The 21,153-nt window shown below is 38.7% G+C and overlaps 1 protein-coding gene across 1 annotated transcript in view; it reads right to left on the bottom strand.

Moving 5' to 3' along the window:
- The window catches only part of LOC127638739 (glutamate receptor 3-like), a 79,037-nt gene that overhangs the window by 13,173 nt on the left and 44,711 nt on the right, over positions 1–21,153 (bottom strand). Inside the window, exons 9-14 of the mRNA XM_052120439.1 lie at positions 20,697–20,804; positions 16,552–16,758; positions 14,906–15,279; positions 13,882–14,080; positions 4,435–4,682; positions 3,482–3,596 (exon numbers count right to left, since the gene is read on the bottom strand). Coding sequence (XP_051976399.1) covers positions 3,482–3,596; positions 4,435–4,682; positions 13,882–14,080; positions 14,906–15,279; positions 16,552–16,758; positions 20,697–20,804 — 1,251 coding nt within the window. The remainder of the gene's footprint in view (positions 1–3,481; positions 3,597–4,434; positions 4,683–13,881; positions 14,081–14,905; positions 15,280–16,551; positions 16,759–20,696; positions 20,805–21,153) is intronic.

Genomic DNA, 21,153 nt, shown 5'->3' with positions numbered 1-21,153 from the left:
CAGAACAAACACAATATAGAGTGCTTGGCCCCTTAATAAAGTACAAATGGAGATGCCATGGTTGAGAAAAATTCCCTGTATCACCTCTGTTTATAAAGCTAATCATGTTTACATGAAATAAATCTGCTCCTAAGCTTACAAACCTGTTGCATTGACTACAGCTCTGAGATGAGTTTTGAAGAAAACCAAATCCAGGACTGTCAACTTGTCAACAATTAAATACAACTCAACTCATTAATCCACTAAGGCAGAACGGGGCCTTGAGTCCTGCATCCCTACATTTATGATCTTACCCTACGGGCAGATTTTTCACTCTAAGTTTGGTCTACCATTATACTGTAGGTATTTTCTATGTATTTGCTGTGTGTCGTAAATGTGTTCTACATATTGATTGTGCATGATGACTCTGTTCAGTATATTTGCTGTTCAGTATATTTGCTGTGTGATCATTCTGTTCAATGTATCTGCAGTGTTTAGTGTATTTCGTAGAGTGGGCTATTTGTATGGTATATTTGCCAGGGTTGCTGAATTACTCCATTCAAGCATTTGGGATATGATACAGGTCAATAAATGAGACACATGCAGTTGTGATGTCATAACGGACTAGACACCCTCTACCCAACATGCTCAACTTATCAATGTTGGGACTAGGCGGCCATCTTGGTCTCAGAGCTTAAAGCGCAGGCGTCACTCTCGAGTGAGAGCCAATTACTGAAGAGAACTTATATTTGAGAACCAATCAGGATTAAGATGGGCTGCCATGCCCTTATGATAGCCAAACACAGGGTGACCATTCTGCAGACACAGGGGCTGAAGAAATGTGGCCATCAATTCATTGAGAAGAGTGTATGTATATGATTGCAGATTTAATGTATGAAGTATAATGAATTTTGTGGTTGTTTGTAATGTCTTGTGAGTCTGTGCATTCATATGTAGATGAATGTGTGTTTTGTGAGTTTAAAATATGACACCATAACATTTTCCATCTTTGTGCTCCAGTAATCTTGAAGGATTCCAATTGCGGCCATTGATAATTAGAATTCTCACGTTTTCCTGTGATTTTTTTAGTCCCCTCAGGACCGACCTTTTTGCCTTGCTGGTCTTATATTTGCTTTTAATGCCAGCAAAAGCAGAGCTATGAGGGCCAGTTCAGGGAATGATCTGCATGGAGAGCAGGCTCCAGAAGGCTCCAGAAGGATTTGCACACGTTTTGCAGGGAGTTACAGTACGTTTTCACCAATGATGGCATCTTATCTATGTAAATATTGGTGGAAACAACACCATCAGTTATATCTGAGTTTACATATCTTTGCAAAGATATTCAAGTCTCCCTATCCCCACTTCACACAAACGACATATAAAGTATATACACAATCATAATTACTCAATCTACTAAAACTTAACAGCACATAAGCCAAAATTCAGCTCAATAAAATCTCTAAGCACACCAATGCACATTAGAGACATTCAGATACCTTCAGCTAATCATCTGTGTTTTAGAAAATTCAAAACACCTGTATTGTGTTGTACAACCCCAATTCCGAAAAAATTGGGACAGTATGAAAAATGCTAATAAAAACAAAAAGGAGTGATTTGTAAATTATATTCACCCTTTGATATATTGAAAGCATTACAACTACATAATATATGATGTTTTTCCTTGTGAATTTCATTGTTTGAAAATGTATAATAATTTCAAATCAGATGATTGCAACACGCTCCCAAAAAGTTGAGACAGGGTCTTATAACAATCTTATGGGTTGTAAAACAAGTGAGGCAATCCTGTCATTGTATATAGGGAGCCTCCAAAAACAGCTTAGTCCTTCAAGAGTAAAGATCATTTGAGACTTGTCAATTTGCCAACATATTCTTTAGCAAATAATCCAACACCTTGAGAACAATGATCCCCAAAAACAAATTGGAAGGATTTTGGGCATTTCACCCTCTAAATTGCACAATATAGTTAAAAGATTTAAGGAACCTGGTCAAATCTCTGCGCATAAAGGGCAAGACGAAAACCACTTCTGAATACACGTGATCTCTGATCCCTCAGAAATCACTGTCTTAAAAAACATAATTCACCTGTAATGGATATGATGAACATGGTCTTGGGATTACTTTAGTACATTTTTGTTAGTCAACATCATTCACTGCTGCATCCACAGATGCAAGTTAAGCCTTTACTGTGCAAAGCAGAAGCCCTACATCAACACTGTCCAGAAGCGCTGCCGACTTCTCTGGGCTCGGTCTCATCCTAGATGGAAATTAGAACAGTGGAACTGTGTTTTTTGGTCTTAAGAGTCTGCATTTCAAAAAGTTTTTGTAAAACAAAGTCGTTGTGTTATCCAGGCCAAAGAGAAATAGGACCATCCAAGCTGTTCTCAGCATCAGGTCCAAAAGCCAGTGTCTGTATGGGCCAGGGGTATGTCAGTGCCCATGGCTTGGGTAACTCGCACATCTGTGAGAACACCATGAATGCAGACAGATATGTACAAAGAGTTTGGAGCAACATATACTGCCATCCGGCACCGTCTTTTCCAGGGAAGTCCCTGCATTTTCCAGCAGGGCAACTTCAAACCACATACTGCCCGGATTTCTAGTGCATGGCTGTGTAAGCAAAGAGTGTGGGTGCTAGATTGGCCTTCCCGCAGTCCTGACCTGTCTCCAATTGAGAATGTGTGGCACATTATGAAGCACAGCATAAGGCAACAAATACCTTGTACAATTGTGCAGCTAATGACCTACATAATGGATGACTGGGGGAAAATTCCACCTTCTAAACTTAACAAACTTGTGTCTTCAGTGCCCAAATGCTAAAAAAATATTATTAGAACAAATGGTGATGATTCACAGTGTTTAAAATTCGACTGTCATAAACCTTTTTGGAGCGTGTGGCAATCATTTGATTTGAAATTACTGTACATATTCAAAAAACAATGAAAATCAAAAGGAGAAACATCATATAATGAGTAGTATTTTCCAGTGCAGATTTGTTCTATGGTGCACTGTCCACTATGTTTTTGTATATAAAAAACAACATAAAACATTTCAGATTAGTGTACATTCCAGCTAAAACAAGCTGACTGTTTCCCACACAAACAATACTGTGAGGCAAATACTAGAGCCCACACATCATAATAAACAGTACTTCTGGTAACCCTGACTTTGACTCCGAACTCCACACATCCAAATACCCGATCCTTAACCTTCTCCTCCTCTGTTTCCTTTCCTAAATTAGCCAAGTAAAGATTCACGGCTAAACAGTTTGCCTGATTGCAAAAGCTCCAAAAATGGAGATACTGAGGCACACATTCTTTGCACTGACAGTAACTATAGTTAGTTGTGTTAATGGACTATGCCCCTAGGTCATTAGACTCAGTTTGCTTAGGGTCACATTATTGTTGCCGGGGGTCACAGGCCACAGCCTTGCCGATTACTCGTAGCTAGTTGATATGGTTGTTTGGAAGAGATTGAGGCTGACCTTCGAGTCACCTCCTCCGCTGCCGCACTCTCCCTTGTCGTACCACCATTTATTTTTCAGCTTGTCCAGCAGGCCCTGCTCATTCAGCTTTAACACCGCCAGGTTTACAGCGCTTCTTCAAACAAAAAAACATAGCTCATAAGAAAAGGGACAGGTTCGTGAGAAATCTAATAATGAGATTAGTAAATTGCAGCAACTAGCAGTTGCTTTTGTTAGGGGTCAATACAAGAAGAGAGACCGGTTAACCGGTGAAATGTTCGGGGCTGTTTGATTAGTTAACAGCTGGTTAGGCTGTTTGATTGGTTAATTGCATATGCTACTGGGTACAGACAGAAGCGCGTGTGCAAGTGAGGTGCATGTGGTGTTGAGTAGAGTTGGAGAGGGAGAAAAAGAGAGAGAGTGCTGGTGATTGAGGGGGCAAGATGCAGGGATAGTCTGCTGTTAAGTGGAGAAGAGACATTGTATAGCATGACATGAATGGCAGCAGGCAGTACAGCACCAGTGCAGAGGATAAAACCAATCCAACCATACAAATATTACAGAAGTTCAATCACAGCACAGAGCGAGGGACAGAGATGATAAAAGAAAAACGGGGAGGAAATCAACAGCAACAGGCATCAACTTCAAATTAACAGGTTAAGTGACATTTCTGTAGAGAGAAACACAATAAAAACATTAACATAACATACATAAAAACTTAAAACATGATTAAACATACAAGACCCAGTTACCTTATGATGAACCGCAATTGAGAGAGACAAAGAGTGACAAAAAAAAAGACAGGAAACAAAAGGTTTTGTTGAAGGAGAGAAAGAAAGAAGGGTGAAGATATGAAAAACATGAAAGAGAGAGAGAGAGAGAGAGAGAGAGAGAGAGAGAGAGAGAGAGATGGTGGAATCAGGGTAGGTGGAATACTATAACAACAGAGAAAATTGTTATATTATTCCACCCACCTTAATGCCGACCCTTTGGGCGTGGCCACACCGTAGCCCTTGGAGTCCAGGTTCCCTCCCACCTTCATTGTGTCGCATGGCTTTCTCTGCTCAATGTATTCATTCATTGTGGACTCGAGCAGGAACGCAAACTTTCCCTTAGACTTCCGCACACGAGCCACTCCATCAGGGGTTGTTTTCACAAACACAGATGGTTCAGCAGACTTCATATAAGACCACATCTTCTCATAGACAGCTATTTTGGAACGCTGAGAAAGAGAAAAGAGAAAGAGAGAAAATAAACAGTGAGATTAAGGGGGCTTTCACACTTGGTTCGATTGCCTGTTCCGAACCCCAGTTCGATTGCTCCCCCCTCCCCCCTGCCCCCGATGGACTGTGTTCGCATTATATATTTGTATCCGAACCGCGGTACGCTTGCGTCATCAAGCTGCAGCTGGTGCGTAATCGTGTTGCTTGATAACCGCGAAATGAAAAGGCGTCAAAATTCAATGAATAGACTTGCTCGGTTCACATTTGTTCTTCTTTATTTTAACCTTTGGTTTTGTTTTCAACATCAAGATACAGAAACACAGTTGCGTCTGTCTGCCGCAAAAATACTGAAATCGTTCAAAAGACAGCGGGCTGTCCGCCGAAGACTATTTTTCCGAAGGCAAGCAGAAATCATCTCTACATCTACGCGTGTGAGACTGACGACCACATTATACGTCATCAATAGCGGTTCACTTCCGCGGTTTGGTTGGATTGCGTTCATATCAGCAGCGAACCGTACTGGAGTTCACATGAACCGTACCCCAGACCACCTTTTTAAGCGGACCCGAGTACGGTTCGCGGGTGCGCACCCGAGTTCGGAAGACAGCGTTCACATCATCCAAACGAACCGAACTCTGACGTCATTCGAACCGGGGTGCGCACCAAAAGTGCTAGTGTGAAAGCCCCCTAACAGAATGAGAGAAATCTGTTTAGCTACCTCCTGCTTGTGTTTGACGGAATATGTTCAAAAATAAATAAATGATGCCTGGTTAAACCCACCTGTGATCCTCAAGACAAACCCTTCACCAAATCACCAAATAAATTCTTTTTAAAATTATGTTAATTATGATGCTGAAGGGGGGTCACATGACACCATGCGGGGATCGGACGTGTGAACGGCGAGCTCAGCTCACTGCTAGTTTTAATACTTTTATTGACAAACCGGTGAGATTCGATACACCCATAACTGTTCTTGCATGACAATATTTCAAATAATTCAAAATCCTCTGGTTCTGGAGACATTAAAAGACACTTACATGCTGATGCGAACGAGCAGGCCGCAAGCCTGTTTAGTTGGGGAGGTGAGGGAAATGTGGCAAGAACTGCTGAACATGTCGGCAATGCTGACGAAGGTTGTTGCTGACTTGGAGGATCTTGCTGAGATATGTCGATTGATCACTACCATGGAGGCGAAGTTCACTGATGTGGTTACAAGAGTTGGGGATGTCGAGAAACGGATCGATTACCTGGAGTCATTGGAGGGGGAATAATCTGCTAATCCACTTGCAACCAGGGTGGATTTGGAGCATGTCTGGGAGAAGTTGGAGGACATGGCGAGGAGTAAAGGAAGGCTTTCTTGGAAGAACCACAGCATAATCTTGTTACCAGACTTTGCAAATTCGACAAGAGAGAAACGTGATTGATTCAAGGAATGCAAGAAACTTTTACATCAACGGAAGTTTGCTTTTGCACTGATATTCCCGGCCAAATTGAGAATAGACGTGCATTGACTGTTTGAGTTTGGACAGATCCCAGTTGAGGCTGACATGTGTGGGGTTAATGCACACATTTATCTTTTTTCTGTTTGTTTTGTTCTGAGGGATGTTCGGGCTTTTGCAGTAATGTTGGATTATGGTCTATATAATCTTGTTTTTTACATACAATCTATTTTTTTTATGTCAAAATGTCAAATGTTAATATGAGTAGATTGTCTCTCTCCATTTGATGGACTCCTTGATCATAGTGAAGCAAAAGTGTGTAAGCCCCCTAGAGCAACATTGACACTTCATAGGATGTGTAAAAATCTTGGTCTTACAGATATTTCGAGACGTTTGAACCCTTCTGGGAGGGACTATAAATTGTTTTCATCAGTCCATAAGATTTACTCTAGAACAATTTTTTTTATATATATATATAAGTCCCTCATTTCATCTGTTGTTTATTGCTCAATTGGAAAAAAAATATTCTCAGATCATACCCTGGTGTGTTTTGAGGTGTTGCCACATATTGATGTAGCTGGTGAGGTGGTTACCAGTAGAGGGCGTGGCCAGTTAGGCAATGAGAGGGTTTTTAAGCAGGCGCCCGATATGAAACATTGAGATGGGGTCCGCTTTTATGCATTGAAGCGTGCTGTCCGATAGCGCTTCATTGTTTGCTTTTGCATGGACATGATCTGGGTGAGCAGGTAGGCTAAGTGAATATCTATTGTTGAATCTCTGGTTTCACAGTATGTAGCTTTGTTTCACTAAATTAGGGTATTGTGCTTTAAATGCAGAGAAGCTAAGTGAATATCTATTGTTTTATCTCTGGTTTCACAGGATGTAGCTTTGTTTCACTAAATTAAGGTATTGTGCTTTAAATGCAGATGCAAACATTGTGGATGGTCTGGTAGGCCATTAGTCACACCGATCTCATTTCATCTTGGCAGTTAAATATGGAGATAGCTGTGTTTCAGGTAATCATAGAGTTTTTTTTATATAACTGATATATTTGAGCGTTTTTTAGTACTTTAATGGAATTAAAATAAAATAGAGTTGTGGTTATGTATGAAGTGTATTGTTAATTGCGTTTTTGTTTATGGTGGATTTTCTTTTTAGGTTTAAGTTGATCGCTGTTCTTCTTGTGTTTTTTGTGTGTTTCATTTCCTCGCTGGCCCGTCCTTGTATGTGTGTGCTGTGTGTTGTTTTTGTTTGTTTGTTTGTTAGTCTATACCTTCACAGCCTCGTGTTGCCAGCCAACCTCCATACTCTCGATGCTTCGAAACACGTGAACTTTTCATTTGTATGGGGTTTATGTTTGCTGTGGAATTCATTTGGTTTGGAGTAGGTTTTCTGGTAAACCGGTTATATATTTGATGTGATTTTTGATTTTGTCTCTTTAATTTGCATGATTCTGCATTAAGAAGCTTGGGTTTTGTTGATGTTTATGGAGTGTTGGTTGGCTATTAATATTTGAGTGGGAATGAGTTTTTGTTGTATGTTTGTTTGTTCATTACATGTGTTTATTGGTATCTTAGGTTTATTTATTTGTATTAATAAATTACTATTTTTGTGATAAACCTGAGTGTCAAATAAGGTATTTTTTGGTTTTTTTTGGGTCACCTTGGCTTAAGGAAAAATCCTTAAGTTACATTGAGAAAAGGAAATCATATAGTTGGCACTTTAATGTAACCCTTTTGCAAAATTCAGAATTCCAACAAATGTTAAAGGCTGAAATCAATGTCTATATGGAGACCAAATTGTCCTCAGTATCCTTGGTGGGTGTGGCTTGGGAGGTACTTAAGGCGTTTCTTAGGGGCTGGAACATACGGTATGCCTCATTCACCAAAAAATCTAAATCACAAGAACTCGTGGAATTGGAAGGGAATATTAAAAGTGTTGATGCAGAGCTGAAGCATCGAATGTCGTGTAATGGCCTTAGAAAATTGACACGATTGAAATACAGATATTATCTGTCTATTTTAGTTTTGGCTATTCAATGCAAGACAGTCATACTTTGAGTTGGGGGATAAGGCAGGGAAACCACTGGCAAGAGAGTCTTTTTTAACTATTCCCTCTGTGAAACCTGCTGGTGGTGATATATTTACTCCGGCCATTGATATTAATAATGCTTTTAAAGAATTCTATCTTTAGACAAAACATTCTTAGGCAAAAAAATTATCTTTATTCTGAGATAACCTTGGAGGAGCTTGGCGAGGTAATTAAGGCCTTGCCTACAAGCAAGGCTCTGGGGCCCAATGGATTTGCCACTGAATTTTTTAGCTCTTATGCTACAGAACTGGCTCCACTTTTGCTAGAAGTTTATACGGAATCATTAAAGAATGGAAAGCTTCCACCAACCATGACACAAGCCCAGATCAGTCTGATTCTTAAAAAGGAAAAAGATCCAAGCGAATACATATAGATCAGGTGGGGTTTTTTCGAGCCATAACTCTTCTGATATCATTAGGCGTTTCATTAACGTCATGTGGGCAGTGGCGAACTATATGACTCCGGTCACTGCCATCTCGCTTGATGCCGAAAAAGTGTTTGATAGGGTTGAATGGGATTATCTTTTTAAGATTTTGGAAATGTACGGGTTTGGGAATACTTTTATTAGGTGGATTAAGTTACTTTACAGACACCTGGTAGCAGCAGTTCAAATGAATGGATTAATTTCAGAGTATTTTATTCTAGATTTAATATTATATAATTCTAGATTCTAGATTGGTTTCCCTCTTTCCCTCTTATTGTTCTGTCTTAGCCTGGATCCATAAGGAGCTGTGATAAGAAAGGAGGATGATTGTCCAGGGGTGGTTGCAGGAGGTGTGGTGCATCAGCTTTACGTAGATGATATTTTAATATTTGTCTCCGACCCTACTATATCTATGCCTTGCCCCCACAGAATTATTCATTCCTTTTCTAAGTTCTCAGGATACAGAGTGAATTAGTCTAAATCCAAAGCTTTGGCTCTGACAGCATACTGACCAGTAATGGCTTTTCAGCCAGTCACCTTCCAGTGGCCCAAACCGGGCATTAAGTATTTGGGCATTTTATTTCCAGCTAATTTGTGTGATTTAGCAGTGGTTGTGGTACAGTGGGCTAAAGCACATAACTGTTAATCAGAAGGTTGCTGATTCGTGCCCCACATCCACCACCATTGTGTCCTTGAGCAAGGCACTTAACTCCATTAACTTGTTGAGTTAATTTTGACCATTTTATAAAAAGGTTTTCGAGTGAGTACAGTATGTGGGCTTCATTACATTTAACTATGATAAAGAAGGTTAATGTTATTAAAATGAACTGACTTCCAAAATTCAACTACCTGCTTCAATCTCTCCCTGTAGATGTCCCTATCACATATTTCAAGCAATTTCATAACATAGCAAAGTATTTTATGTGGAACGGTAAATGTCCCAGATTACATTTCAACAAGTTACAAAGGCTGGTTGACAGAGGTTGGCTAGGCCTACCCAAGATTTTGTTTTATTATTATTACGCATACGGTCTCAGACATTTGGCTCATTGTACGCTTCCACCTGAGAGAACCCCTCCCTTGTTTCGTATTGAACAGGATGTCCTCTGTTGTGTTTATTTCTTTGAATCAATAAAAAAAAACACCCACCCTCCCTCCCCTGGCAGGTGCCTTAAGATGTCGGCCGTGGACATCAGGTCACACCCGGGGCATGACGGTTCCCTCCTTCCTCTGTCTGTGTGTCATGTCTGTGTTTGCCTGTGTGTTTCCCTCTCGTTTCTCACAATGCTGGTTGCACAGCTCGTTAACTGATCTGCAGCACCTGTGTCCCCTTATTTTCTCCTGTATTTAAACATTCCACAGTCTCAAGTTCCCTGTTCGTTTGTTTTGTGAGTTTGTGTTTTTCGTCCTTAGTTCGGTTAGTATGTTGATAATTTTTCTACATCATGAGTTTTTGTTTGTATTTTGTCTGTTAAATAAAACTTATTTTGCCCCTATCTCAACATTTGGGTCCTTCTTCTCACCGGTGATTGTGACAAAACTGATTCAGCACTGCACTTGTAATCCAAAGGACTATGGTGTGAGTGCTAAAGAGCACACAAGTCTACACGTAAACTAATGGAAAATCATTTTGGTCTATTTTGGCCTTTTCACTATAGACATCAGCCAATCTCCAGTTTTTTTAACACACATATCTCCCTTCTTTGGAAGCACAAAGAAAAGCATGCTGACAGCTTATAAAGAGCATCTTCATTTTAAACAGTAATATCTGTGCTATTGCAGCCAACTTGCTCCTCCTCCAGAAGAGAAACAACATTCCCACAGGGGGAATATATTGATAAAAGTAGAAAAATGTGCATTTGAGACTTGTGCATTGAGGCCTATCAAAGCTGAAATTTATTAACCAAAATATTCTCTGTGTCCATCTTGTGAGAGTAGCTATAAATGGCCATGTAGCAGACAGGATATCTCTAGAGAAAACACACACCTAACTTTATTAGGACAAGCACACACCTCCACTTTTATAGGACACACGTTAAGACACATGCACACGCATATCATACAACATCTAAGTAGGTTAACTTGACCTCCAAACAGCTGGTGTATCAGTGCATGTGTGTGTGTGTGTGTGTGCGTGCATGCGTGCGTGTGTGTATGCTTACTTTACTTGAGGTTTTTAGGAATGTACTGGAGCTAGATTCACAATACATTCTTAAGAAGTTAATTCTTCTTAACTAATGTTGTCTTCTTATTTTCTGACTTAAGAAAAGATCTAAGAAGAACATTCTGTATTCCTGAAAAGACATCTTTGGAACATAATGATTCATTCATTCTATATATTTTTTTTATTAATATATTGTTCATAGAATAAATTCTAAGCAGTTCGTAAGTATTTTCAAGAACTTAATTTTTCTTAAAAAGATTCTTGTGAATCCGGCCACTGAAATGTAGGCAACAAGTGCCATGTTACAGAAACTTCCTAAATCTAGAATGCTATAATATCTGTTAGTGAACATGGCATGGCTTATCTTAAGTTATTTTTCCTTCACTTTCACTTTTTCCTTCTTCTATTTTAGTGATTTACATTCTTCTTGCATATTGCCCCAGACTGGGCAGGGAGGAGAATATATAACAAGAAATTACATAAATATTGATCTGTTTCTCACCAACACCTGTCATATTGTGTCTAAAGATATGGATTTAACCACTGGAGTCATATGGATTACATTTACATTCTCTTTGTGGGTTTTGGAGCTTAAAAATGTTGGCACACATTCACTAGCATTGTATGGACCTAAAGAGCTGAAATAATCTTCTACAACTTTCATTTGTGTTCTGCAGAAGAATTAATGTCATACACATCTAGGATGCCAGGAAGGTGAGTAAATGATAAGAGAATTTTCATTTTTGGATGAACTAACCCTTTAAGATATGAGGTTTCTATAAAATGGCCCCAGGTCCATAAAAAATAAAAATATGAAAGAGAGAAAGAGAGAAGTGCAGAGGGCACCTCATTTCATGTGTTCTCTCTCTGTCCCTGTCTCTCACCATTCCATAGTGGGTGTGTGAGGTGACAGTGAATCATGAGTGACTGATTACATGTATGTGTATATCTGCTTTCACACACATTACAGAGTAATCATGACATTAAGGTGGAATGACAGGATGAGCTTATCAGCAGTGGTGTATCTGGGTCATCTTAAAACTGCCCTGTTCCCTGTCACCCCTAACACACACGTACACACACACACACACACACACACACACACACACACACACACACACACACACACACACACTCCCTTTGGCTTCAGATTCAGTAAAACATGCTTTATAAAATAAATGGAAGCATGATTGTAATGATTGCAAGTCATTGCCAAGAATCAAGAGTTTCTTTGAAGATAAATATACATGTAAATGTTGTTTCCTTCTGATACTTAGTCAATTTGCATTACAGCTCTGTAAGGCTGCAGTCAAACACCATTTCAGCCCCCTTATGTATAAAAACATTGTGGCAACAAGTGACATTTTTTTGTCCTATCCAACTGCAGCCATGACAAGTGAAAGGAGATTTTGATTTAGAAATGTCATGGTTTCTATTTCTGGCGCTTTGCACTGAGTAGCCCACAATGTCGGCCCACAATCTCACTGGACCCAAAACCTGCTCCACAAATCAAGGACATACATAATAAAATAACATAATAAAGCACAACAGTCTGGTTCCGGAGAAATCCCATTCATTTTCCCCAAAGACTAATAGATTTTTAACAATAACTTTTAAATCTTTAAAACAGAAACACCATGATCTCCGATGTTGTTACTCGGTGCTATAAGCTTCTGTTGAAGCCATCAATTTGAGCTATTTTAACTTAATTTCTAAAATTAAATGTATTTAATATCTTGTAGGTCTTCTTATACTCTCAATCTATATGTGTTTATATCAGAATATTCTGCAATAGAATTAAAAGATATTGTAACTTCACTTATAATCAATAACAAAAAAAATATTTTAATTTATTCCCATCATTCGCAATTGTATGTCATTCCTTCATTAAAAACATTAAGTACACAGTATTTTACCTTTGTGTTTTTGTCCAATTCTCAAATAATTTTTTCTTAAAATCAATGCATGTATTCATGCCTGACTGTTTGATTCATGACTTATAACTGTTTTTTAAGGGTTTCATGAAATCCCTTTGGAAAATAATTATCGTAAAAACACTTCCGGTACCAAGAAAGCTGAAAATATATGGTTTATAGTGAAGAAATATTCAGTATGTAGGTTCTGTTTGAACTATTACACAAACATAATTTTAACATGTTTCAGTAGGCCTGTTTGATTTTGTCAGACATGTAACATGTTGATGAATACAAGTCCTTATACATCCTCTAAAGCCTGAGAAATGTGGCATATAAACATTTAAGCTACCATCAGACACATACGTAATGGTCCACATGCAATAAATGATAATATTTAACTTCAATATTTAAACTTGATAACAGCTGGTTTTGACTGAAGAATTACTTCCTGCATTCAAAAGCGCAATGAAAGATAGATTTTAAAAGTAGTACGTTATTTTTAATTCGCATTTCCTATCACAAACAGCCAGTAGGCTATGCGCTGCAATGGTGGAAAGGGAGTTTGGTTCGTCCACTCAAGATCTCAGTGGTCTTATTCATATAAAATCATTGTTAGATCAGATTAGACCTCAGATCTGTCACAGTGGTTGTGCTTTAGTAAGTTAAAACAATCGGAGTTTGTGCAATTCCTTTGTGAAAGGTAAAAATATACTAACAACAGCTGTGAGTCAAATTGGTTTTAATAGAGTAGACATGCTAACAATGGCTGTGTTCCATGAAATATCACAAGATCCATAGATCATGATGGAAATCTAAGAAAGCACAAATCTCCAATAATCATTTGAGAATGGGGTGTTTGAAACCCACAAACAGCACTTTTGTTTGGCATTTTCAGCTTAAATTTCAGCGATGTGGACATTGATAGCAGTTCTTTTCTGGGGTGCTAAAAGATCCTGGAAGTGCCACCGCCGAGTATTTATAAACAGTAACTTTATCTTTAAACACCAATTATGTTCTGATTAGCTGTGATAGTGTTGCCTCCTGCAGCATTTTCACAGTTCATGTAGACAGAAACAATGAATGTCGCTGGAAACATGCCATGTTGTAGTTGGTATGAATACTGTTTAAACTGCATTTAATACTACATTGCTGCTGGTGTCTCACCCTGAAGAACTCTTTGGTGGAACCGGAGTCAAGGGTCCCATAGGCGATCTCGGTCTGCTTGGCGAGGTCTTCTGCACTCTCTATAGGTGACACCATTCTTTCCACAGTAAGGAAAGCAGCCAGATTTGCGGTGTAGGATGAAATGATGATCAGAGTGAAAAACCACCACACACCACCAACTATACGCCCGGACAGAGACCTGAGAGAGAGAAAGAGTAAGAAAGAAGAAAAAAGAGACAGTAGGACAGCGAACAAATCCCCTCAGATAGTTCAGTTGAGTGTAAGATTAAAAATGAGCATAGATGCATTGAAAGCTATCCTTGTTGATCAAAGATGCAATAATCTTCAAGCAAAGAACAAAAAAAATTATGGTTAGACAGGTTTGTCTCATAAGTGGCAACAGAAAGTTTAGGATGAGAATAAGGTGATGAGGAACACCTCAAGAATAAAAGGCAGAAATTGAAAACTCACAGAGGTAAGTGGAACATGATGTGAATGAATAAGAAGAATGAAAATGAATGAAAGATTATCTTGGTGAATGAGTGAAGAGGACTGACACTCCTCCACTGAAACAGTTTATAAACACCAAACTGCTGACAGTAAAATAGAGACACGCAGCAAGAACACGGTAGCCTTCCAAGAAAGAGAGCAGAGAGAGAGAGAGAGAGAGAGAGAGAGAGACAATATGTACATTTTACAGTCAACACATGGTGAATATAAATTATTTTAGTTGGTGCCCTGCATCACTTAAAGCAAGCTGCATTTAAAAAGAGAGAAAGATGTAAGAGCAAAAGAAGTGATTGTGATAAACGAAACAATTTCAGAAAAGTGATTAAGTGATTGAATGAACAAGTGACCTCATGATTGAATGATGAGATACTGTAAGCTTACAAAAAAAGTGACACACCCCAAATAGAATAACATATATGCACCATGAAAGACAAAACGACCATAAAATGCAAAGATGAGGGGAGGAAGAAAGATGAAGATGGAGGGATGAGAACGTGCTAAAAAATGCACCAACCTTGGCGAGATATCGCATCCTTGCTGCATGAAAGCTCCAAGTGAGAACCAGAGACTGTTAAAGATGCCGAAGTCATTGGGTGGGTCAGGTGGCGCCTGCGGATCTTTCACCTCTTCGTTCTCGTCCAGGTGCCATTCGTACGGACTGAAACGACTAACCAGGAAGAGAACCACGCTCACACCAATGTATGCAAACACAATACACATCCAGATCTCATAAGCAAGTGGGTCCAGGAAGGAGAACACTCCAGGTTTGGACTTTTGGGGTTTCTTGATCATGATGGAAATTCCTAGACTCATGAAAGGCTTGGAGAAATCGATCACCTCCTCCCGGACAAGGGTTATAGTGAGGGGTGCCACAGCTATATCTGCTCTCTGGAAAAATGAAATACAGTACATGTTACATCACCATAGGAGGAAAAGCAATGCCGTTGTTTGATAATGGACAAATTATTAGATGGTCTTGTGTTTTGAATATTTCATGACAAACTAAAAATGCCAGGGATTAACCAGTTTGTTTAAAACCAGCAACTTTTTTAGCTTTAAACCCGCTGTAATGTAACTTTAGGGTTCAGAGTGTGCTTACTTGATATTTTCTGTACATTACAGTATGTTGCAGGTGTTTATGTTACCATGTACTTGTGTCCTATAATACTTTCTTGCCTCGGATCACAACTCCATCTGCTAATAAATGCAACGCAGAGCTCAACACAATATTTTATCATTCTAATTAATATCTATTAAGAAACAAGACTAAAAATGCAGCTAAACCCCCGCATCTGTGAGTATGAAGCAGTGTTTATCAGATGTATTTATGATACATTACATGGTCTATCAAAACTAAATCAGATGCACACACACAAACACAAATTTCTCATTTTAATAATAACTTGTTTAATGTTAAGGTTATTTTCTTCACTTCACAAATTAAATGCAGTCTGCATTAAAGGCAGACTGGTCCATGTGCTCAAGTGGTTGAAAGAGAGAACTATTCTGGAGCTATATCATCTGCGAACATTGACCATGACCAAGACTTGGGTGGGGTCAGCAACACTGGGAGACATTAATTACCTCCATTTTAATATCACAGACTGTCAAAATAAATTCACATAACACAGGAAAGACAGGTGAGAAAAACAGAAGCAATTTTGACAAGCACTAAACCCAGAAAGCAGCTTATCAGTAACACATGTGATTTTGTGAGACAAAACGGGATAAATCTACATTTAGCCAGTCATTTTCGCAAAATAAACTCATACAGGGTAATCGTTACCCTGACACGAAGTGCTTATTATACAGCTACTTATCAAATAAATAAATAAATATATTGACTTGAAACATTGATTTGAATTGAAAATATAGCATAGCTTCATTGTCTGGGACAACGGTCAGTTTTACAGTTTAGTGGTCATTTAATGCAGAATGCAGCAACTTACTAATCAGAACCAAGAAATTCAGAACACTGTGTAATAATTCTGCATAATACTTTCTGTCAACCTATCAAACGATAAGTAAATGACATTTTTGTTGACTTTTTTTATTTTGACAGTGGAAATACAGTTGAGGCCTCCTAAGTGTTTCTGGCCTCACACAGCCACTATTCCACCCCTCAACCCCCAACTGCATGATCATTTTCCCAACACTCACCCCATATACCAATTCCCCCACCATGCCGTTCCAGGTCTTGGTCTCAGGATCGCGCGCTCCGTATTTCCCATCAGCCACAATGGACAGTTTGTACTTTATGCCCACGTGCTTGGCGATTTCTGATGCCAAGTCTACACAGTAGCCCTCATAACGTTCATTTCCATCCATCTGCATATAATTCCTCTTGTACATTACATAGGGAGCTTCCTGTTAACCAAATCAAATGGGATTCAGCTCACTTTGAAACACACACCCAAGAACGCATACAATCTGCAAATAAGACAATCATTCATCTGCAATCATGCTGATATGTCTCTTTCTCTTTCTCTCTCTCTCTCTCTCTCTCACACACACACACACACACACACACACACACACACCACTGTTGGAAAAAGAAATCCATAATAGTGTATGGATTAGTTAAAAAAAATTGTAATCAGACTTCTGATTACTTCAATAGAAAAGTAATCAAATTACAAATTACTCTACTAAGTTACTTTCTAAAAACTATTTCAAAGAAAAGTTTGTTATTCTGCTAACATTAAAATAACTTTATTATATCTATGTTTGTGGCAGGGCGGAGGGCGGGGCCGGGTCGTGATCATACACACCTGGTCCCGTATTAGGCTACTCAAGCCTCTGAGGTTTAAAGGTCGACTGCAGGGTGTCGTGCGGGAGAGAGAGATCGCTAGCGGACATGTCCGTCACGTGTGTGTTTATGTGGTCTTTTGAGTTTATCATTAAAACTATTATTTATATTGAAAAGCCGGTTCTCGCCTCCTCCTTTCCATTGAGCCTTTACAATGTTGAAATAATATTTCTATATAGGGATTGTTGTTCCTGGTTCCTGCCCTGATTGTTCCCAGCTGTTTCTCGCCCTCCCAGAAATTCCTCCTCCAGCGGTTCCATACCCTCCTCCTCCAGCGGCTCCTCCTCCAGTGGCTCTGCCTCCTGACCCAGTCTTGGCCCTGTGGCCGCCTCCCAGGCCTCCTGACCCAGTGCCGGCCCTGTGGCCACCTCCCAGGCCTCCTGACCCTATCCCGGCCCTGTTGCTGCCTCCTAGGTCTCCTGACCCAGTCCCTGCCCTGTGGTCATCTCCCTGGCCTCCTGATCATCCGCAAGCTCCTCCTATTTACGCTTTTTGTTGAAGTTATGTTTAGTCGCTCCTGAACGGCTATGTAACACCTGTGACTCTTGCCCTAGTCGCCACCAGAAGTCGATAGGTGTTTAAGAGACTTTTAGTTTGAAGTTTTGTTTTACCTTCTTGTGTCTCTGTTCCTGGTTCCTGCCCTGATTGTTCCCAGATGTTTCTCGTTTACCTTGTTTGCCCCAATGTATTTAAAGTCCTTGTGTTTGCTTGTGTTTTGGTCAGTTGTTGTTCCCTGTTATCCCCATGGACGCAACATTTGTTCAGTTACTGATATTTAATTTTTTTGGTTTTGTTCCTGTATTTTCCAAATTTTGTATCTGGACCTATTTTCTTATTAAATCAAAGCTACACTTAGATCCTGCTCTCTTGACTTCCTCCTGCATTCGTTACAGTTTACATTATAATAATGCTTAGCAATAAATGTAACCTTAGTAATGTGCTTAAAAGTAATTAACTTCTTTAAATTAAGTAACTGTTATCAGATAACAAGTATTTAAAATGTAACATGATTACACTTTTACTTTATTAGTAATTAGTAATTAGATTACAGTGATTACTTTGTAATCGTATTACACCCATCACTGACACACACACATGCACGTTTTATTCTTACTCATTCACAGAAACACAAACTGAAACATAACAATGCACAATGAGTGTCACAACAGCAATATGACTGACAGCCAAATGCAAACAGCAGTTAAAAGCTGGGACTGTAGCAGGAGGTTAGTTTGAATTAATACTGGGTTCTGAGATTAAGCTTTAGTAGTGGGTTCTAAATTCTCAGAATGAAGAGTTAGATGGGTAGAGTGCAGAAAAGAGAGCTGACAGAGATGTGAAGTTGCAGGTTCTCTCATCAGGAAACTGGTGTAATTTGCCATCTTAAGCAAGCAATGATGGGGGGAGTTGTTAAGAGCTTTATTTCATGAACCTCACACACATGTACACATACAGTGCATGCAGGAAGTGTGTTAAAGAGGGCAGCAGAGGTTTTCTCACATCTTTGTGTATCTTTATTTTTATTATTAAACTCTAGATGTATTATCATACCAAACCTTAGCTTTCACATCATTAGATGAACCTCTAGCAAAAACAACAGATACAATTGCTTTCAATTCATCAGATCAAACAGCAGTATATTAAAATTAAAACTTTAGTCCTAACAGAATCAAAACAAACTTTAGCAAACATCAAACTCTTAACAACATCAAATTAAACTCTAGTCTTGAAAGCACTGAAATCAAATGCTGCTCTTAACATAAGATCAAACTCTAATTTGTCTATGCATATTCTATCATACTGTATTCCAAAATGGTCTATCTCAAACCCATATTAATTTGTTAATATGACATTTATTGTTTTATGACAATTCATTGAGGCTAAAAATTTTAATGGGATCAGTTTACATACTTGATACAACTCTCCACATCTGTCCAATCTATGCATAGCAAATCATTATTTTCACAAACTCAATTAGCTTATTAACCTATTTCACTTTCTGAATCTACTTATGAGGTCATCATAGGCAGAGTCAGAAAGAGGTAGTCATTTCTTTTAAATGTACCATAAGGCGAACCTTATGGTACATTTAAATATGACTTCTCTGACTCACTAAATTAAGTGATATCTACATACCTATATGTTCATTTATGTTTTTATAATTGACAGTATAAATGCTGACTTTCCTAATGAATATAACACCTCTGTATTAAAAGAACTGGATCCTTTGTATGGGCTGCTTCAGTGACAAAGTTGACAATTTTCTCAACTATGCTTGTTTTTTTTTTTTTTCTTTCTCTAACTGTGTGAAAGGTTTTGCTACTGTGACCTTCAGGTTATACATTATTCAAATGATTAATTACCATATTCACCCTTTAATTAATATTCTTGCAGATTTGTGTATGTCCTCGCCTCTATGTTTCTCCCCTCAAGTTCTCAGTTCTTCATTAAGGACATAATTATGAATCTTGTTTAAGCTGTAATCACTGCATAGTCCTCCCTGATTTCACTTCCAGCAATTTGGCTTCATTAATTCTTGTTTGTTTAAACATTGTGACTCATTCAATGTAACAGGTTCAGTAGGCATAACATTTCCACTTGCCTAACTTATATTTCACTTTGGCACATATCTTTTATAAAATGGTGTAGATATAGGGTTTTTTAAAAAGTGGCCCTTGGACCTCTAGAGATCTATTAAGGTCCTGCGGGGGTTTCATAAAATCAAACTTTTTTATATTGGGGTGTATAAAAGGTTGAAAAAATCATTCTCTGGAATTAGAAAATGTGCATTCACAATGTGCATATAATTTCCTATTTGGGTCATTATTTTTTATCTGAGAGTAAAGCTTTGTGCTCATGTGTCTCTTCAGTCCCCTTCACTACACATTGATCACCTTGCTGACTCCCTAGAGCTATTAGTCGGGGCAATTTTTTATTTGAGAGAAGGTCTGCACCTTTGCGGGACTCTTAGATTAGATTCATGAAAATTATGTACCTCAGCCATGTAATAGCACATCTGAACTCTTAAAAGGATGTGCATTTTTATGATAGTCACCATTTTATAGCATGTGTGAGAAAACCATCTGCTAAGTATTTTTTGTATGTGTCTTTAATATATAGTTTTATATAACTTGCATCCAGCCCAGCATCTCACTCCTCTTGCCCATTGGACAGAGGCCGTTTAGTACTTACGTTTGGTGAAAGAACAGAAGTAGAGAGAGGGAGATTCTAACCTATTTCTTACCAAAGCCAGTATTGTGATGTCACTGCTACAACAGGCCACCGGAATGGGACTGAAAATGCTTTGGCACTCACACGGATACAGTTGAAACACTCTTCTGTGATCGACTGTTTCAAAATGTAGTGAGTGAGTGCAAAGCAACTCAAACAGAAAAGCATTCTGCCCTCCCAGGATGCAATGCAACAGTGACACTAAACCTGGAAGGGCAGAAGGATCATGGTTCGGGATTGTTAAAAGCAGCTTTGGATAGTGTACCATAATAGTAGTGACCACAATGGTTCTGTTTTCCACAGAGGAGGATTCGTTGGTAACCTGCTTCTCCACTATATAAACAAATTTCTCATATTCATTCCAGTAGCCAATCTGCAAGGGACAGAAACAATAATGGCATAAATAAAATCTACCCATCACAGTTAACCAACAAATGACTCAATTCAGAAAGAAAATGTCATCATACAGACATGATTTCTGACTTTTCTTGAAAAGTGCATGCATACTTTGTGATACAACAGAGGGTTAAAGCTTCAATAATAACTGTCTGTTGGGTTTTAATTACATGACAAGAACATATTTAAAGAATTTGAAGTGGAAAAGGGAGATTCATTTTATTATACTATTAGTATTTTCCTAAGTACATAATTCTCTAGTGGGACCCCAAACATAAAAACAGTAATGTTTGTAATGGAGTAAATCCGTAATTGTTAAAACACTT

The sequence above is a fragment of the Xyrauchen texanus genome, chromosome 4 (assembly GCF_025860055.1).
Source record: "Xyrauchen texanus isolate HMW12.3.18 chromosome 4, RBS_HiC_50CHRs, whole genome shotgun sequence".
NCBI lineage: Eukaryota > Metazoa > Chordata > Actinopteri > Cypriniformes > Catostomidae > Xyrauchen > Xyrauchen texanus.
The sequence above is the reverse complement of the archived record's forward strand: the minus strand, read 5'-3'. Positions and strand labels throughout refer to the sequence as shown.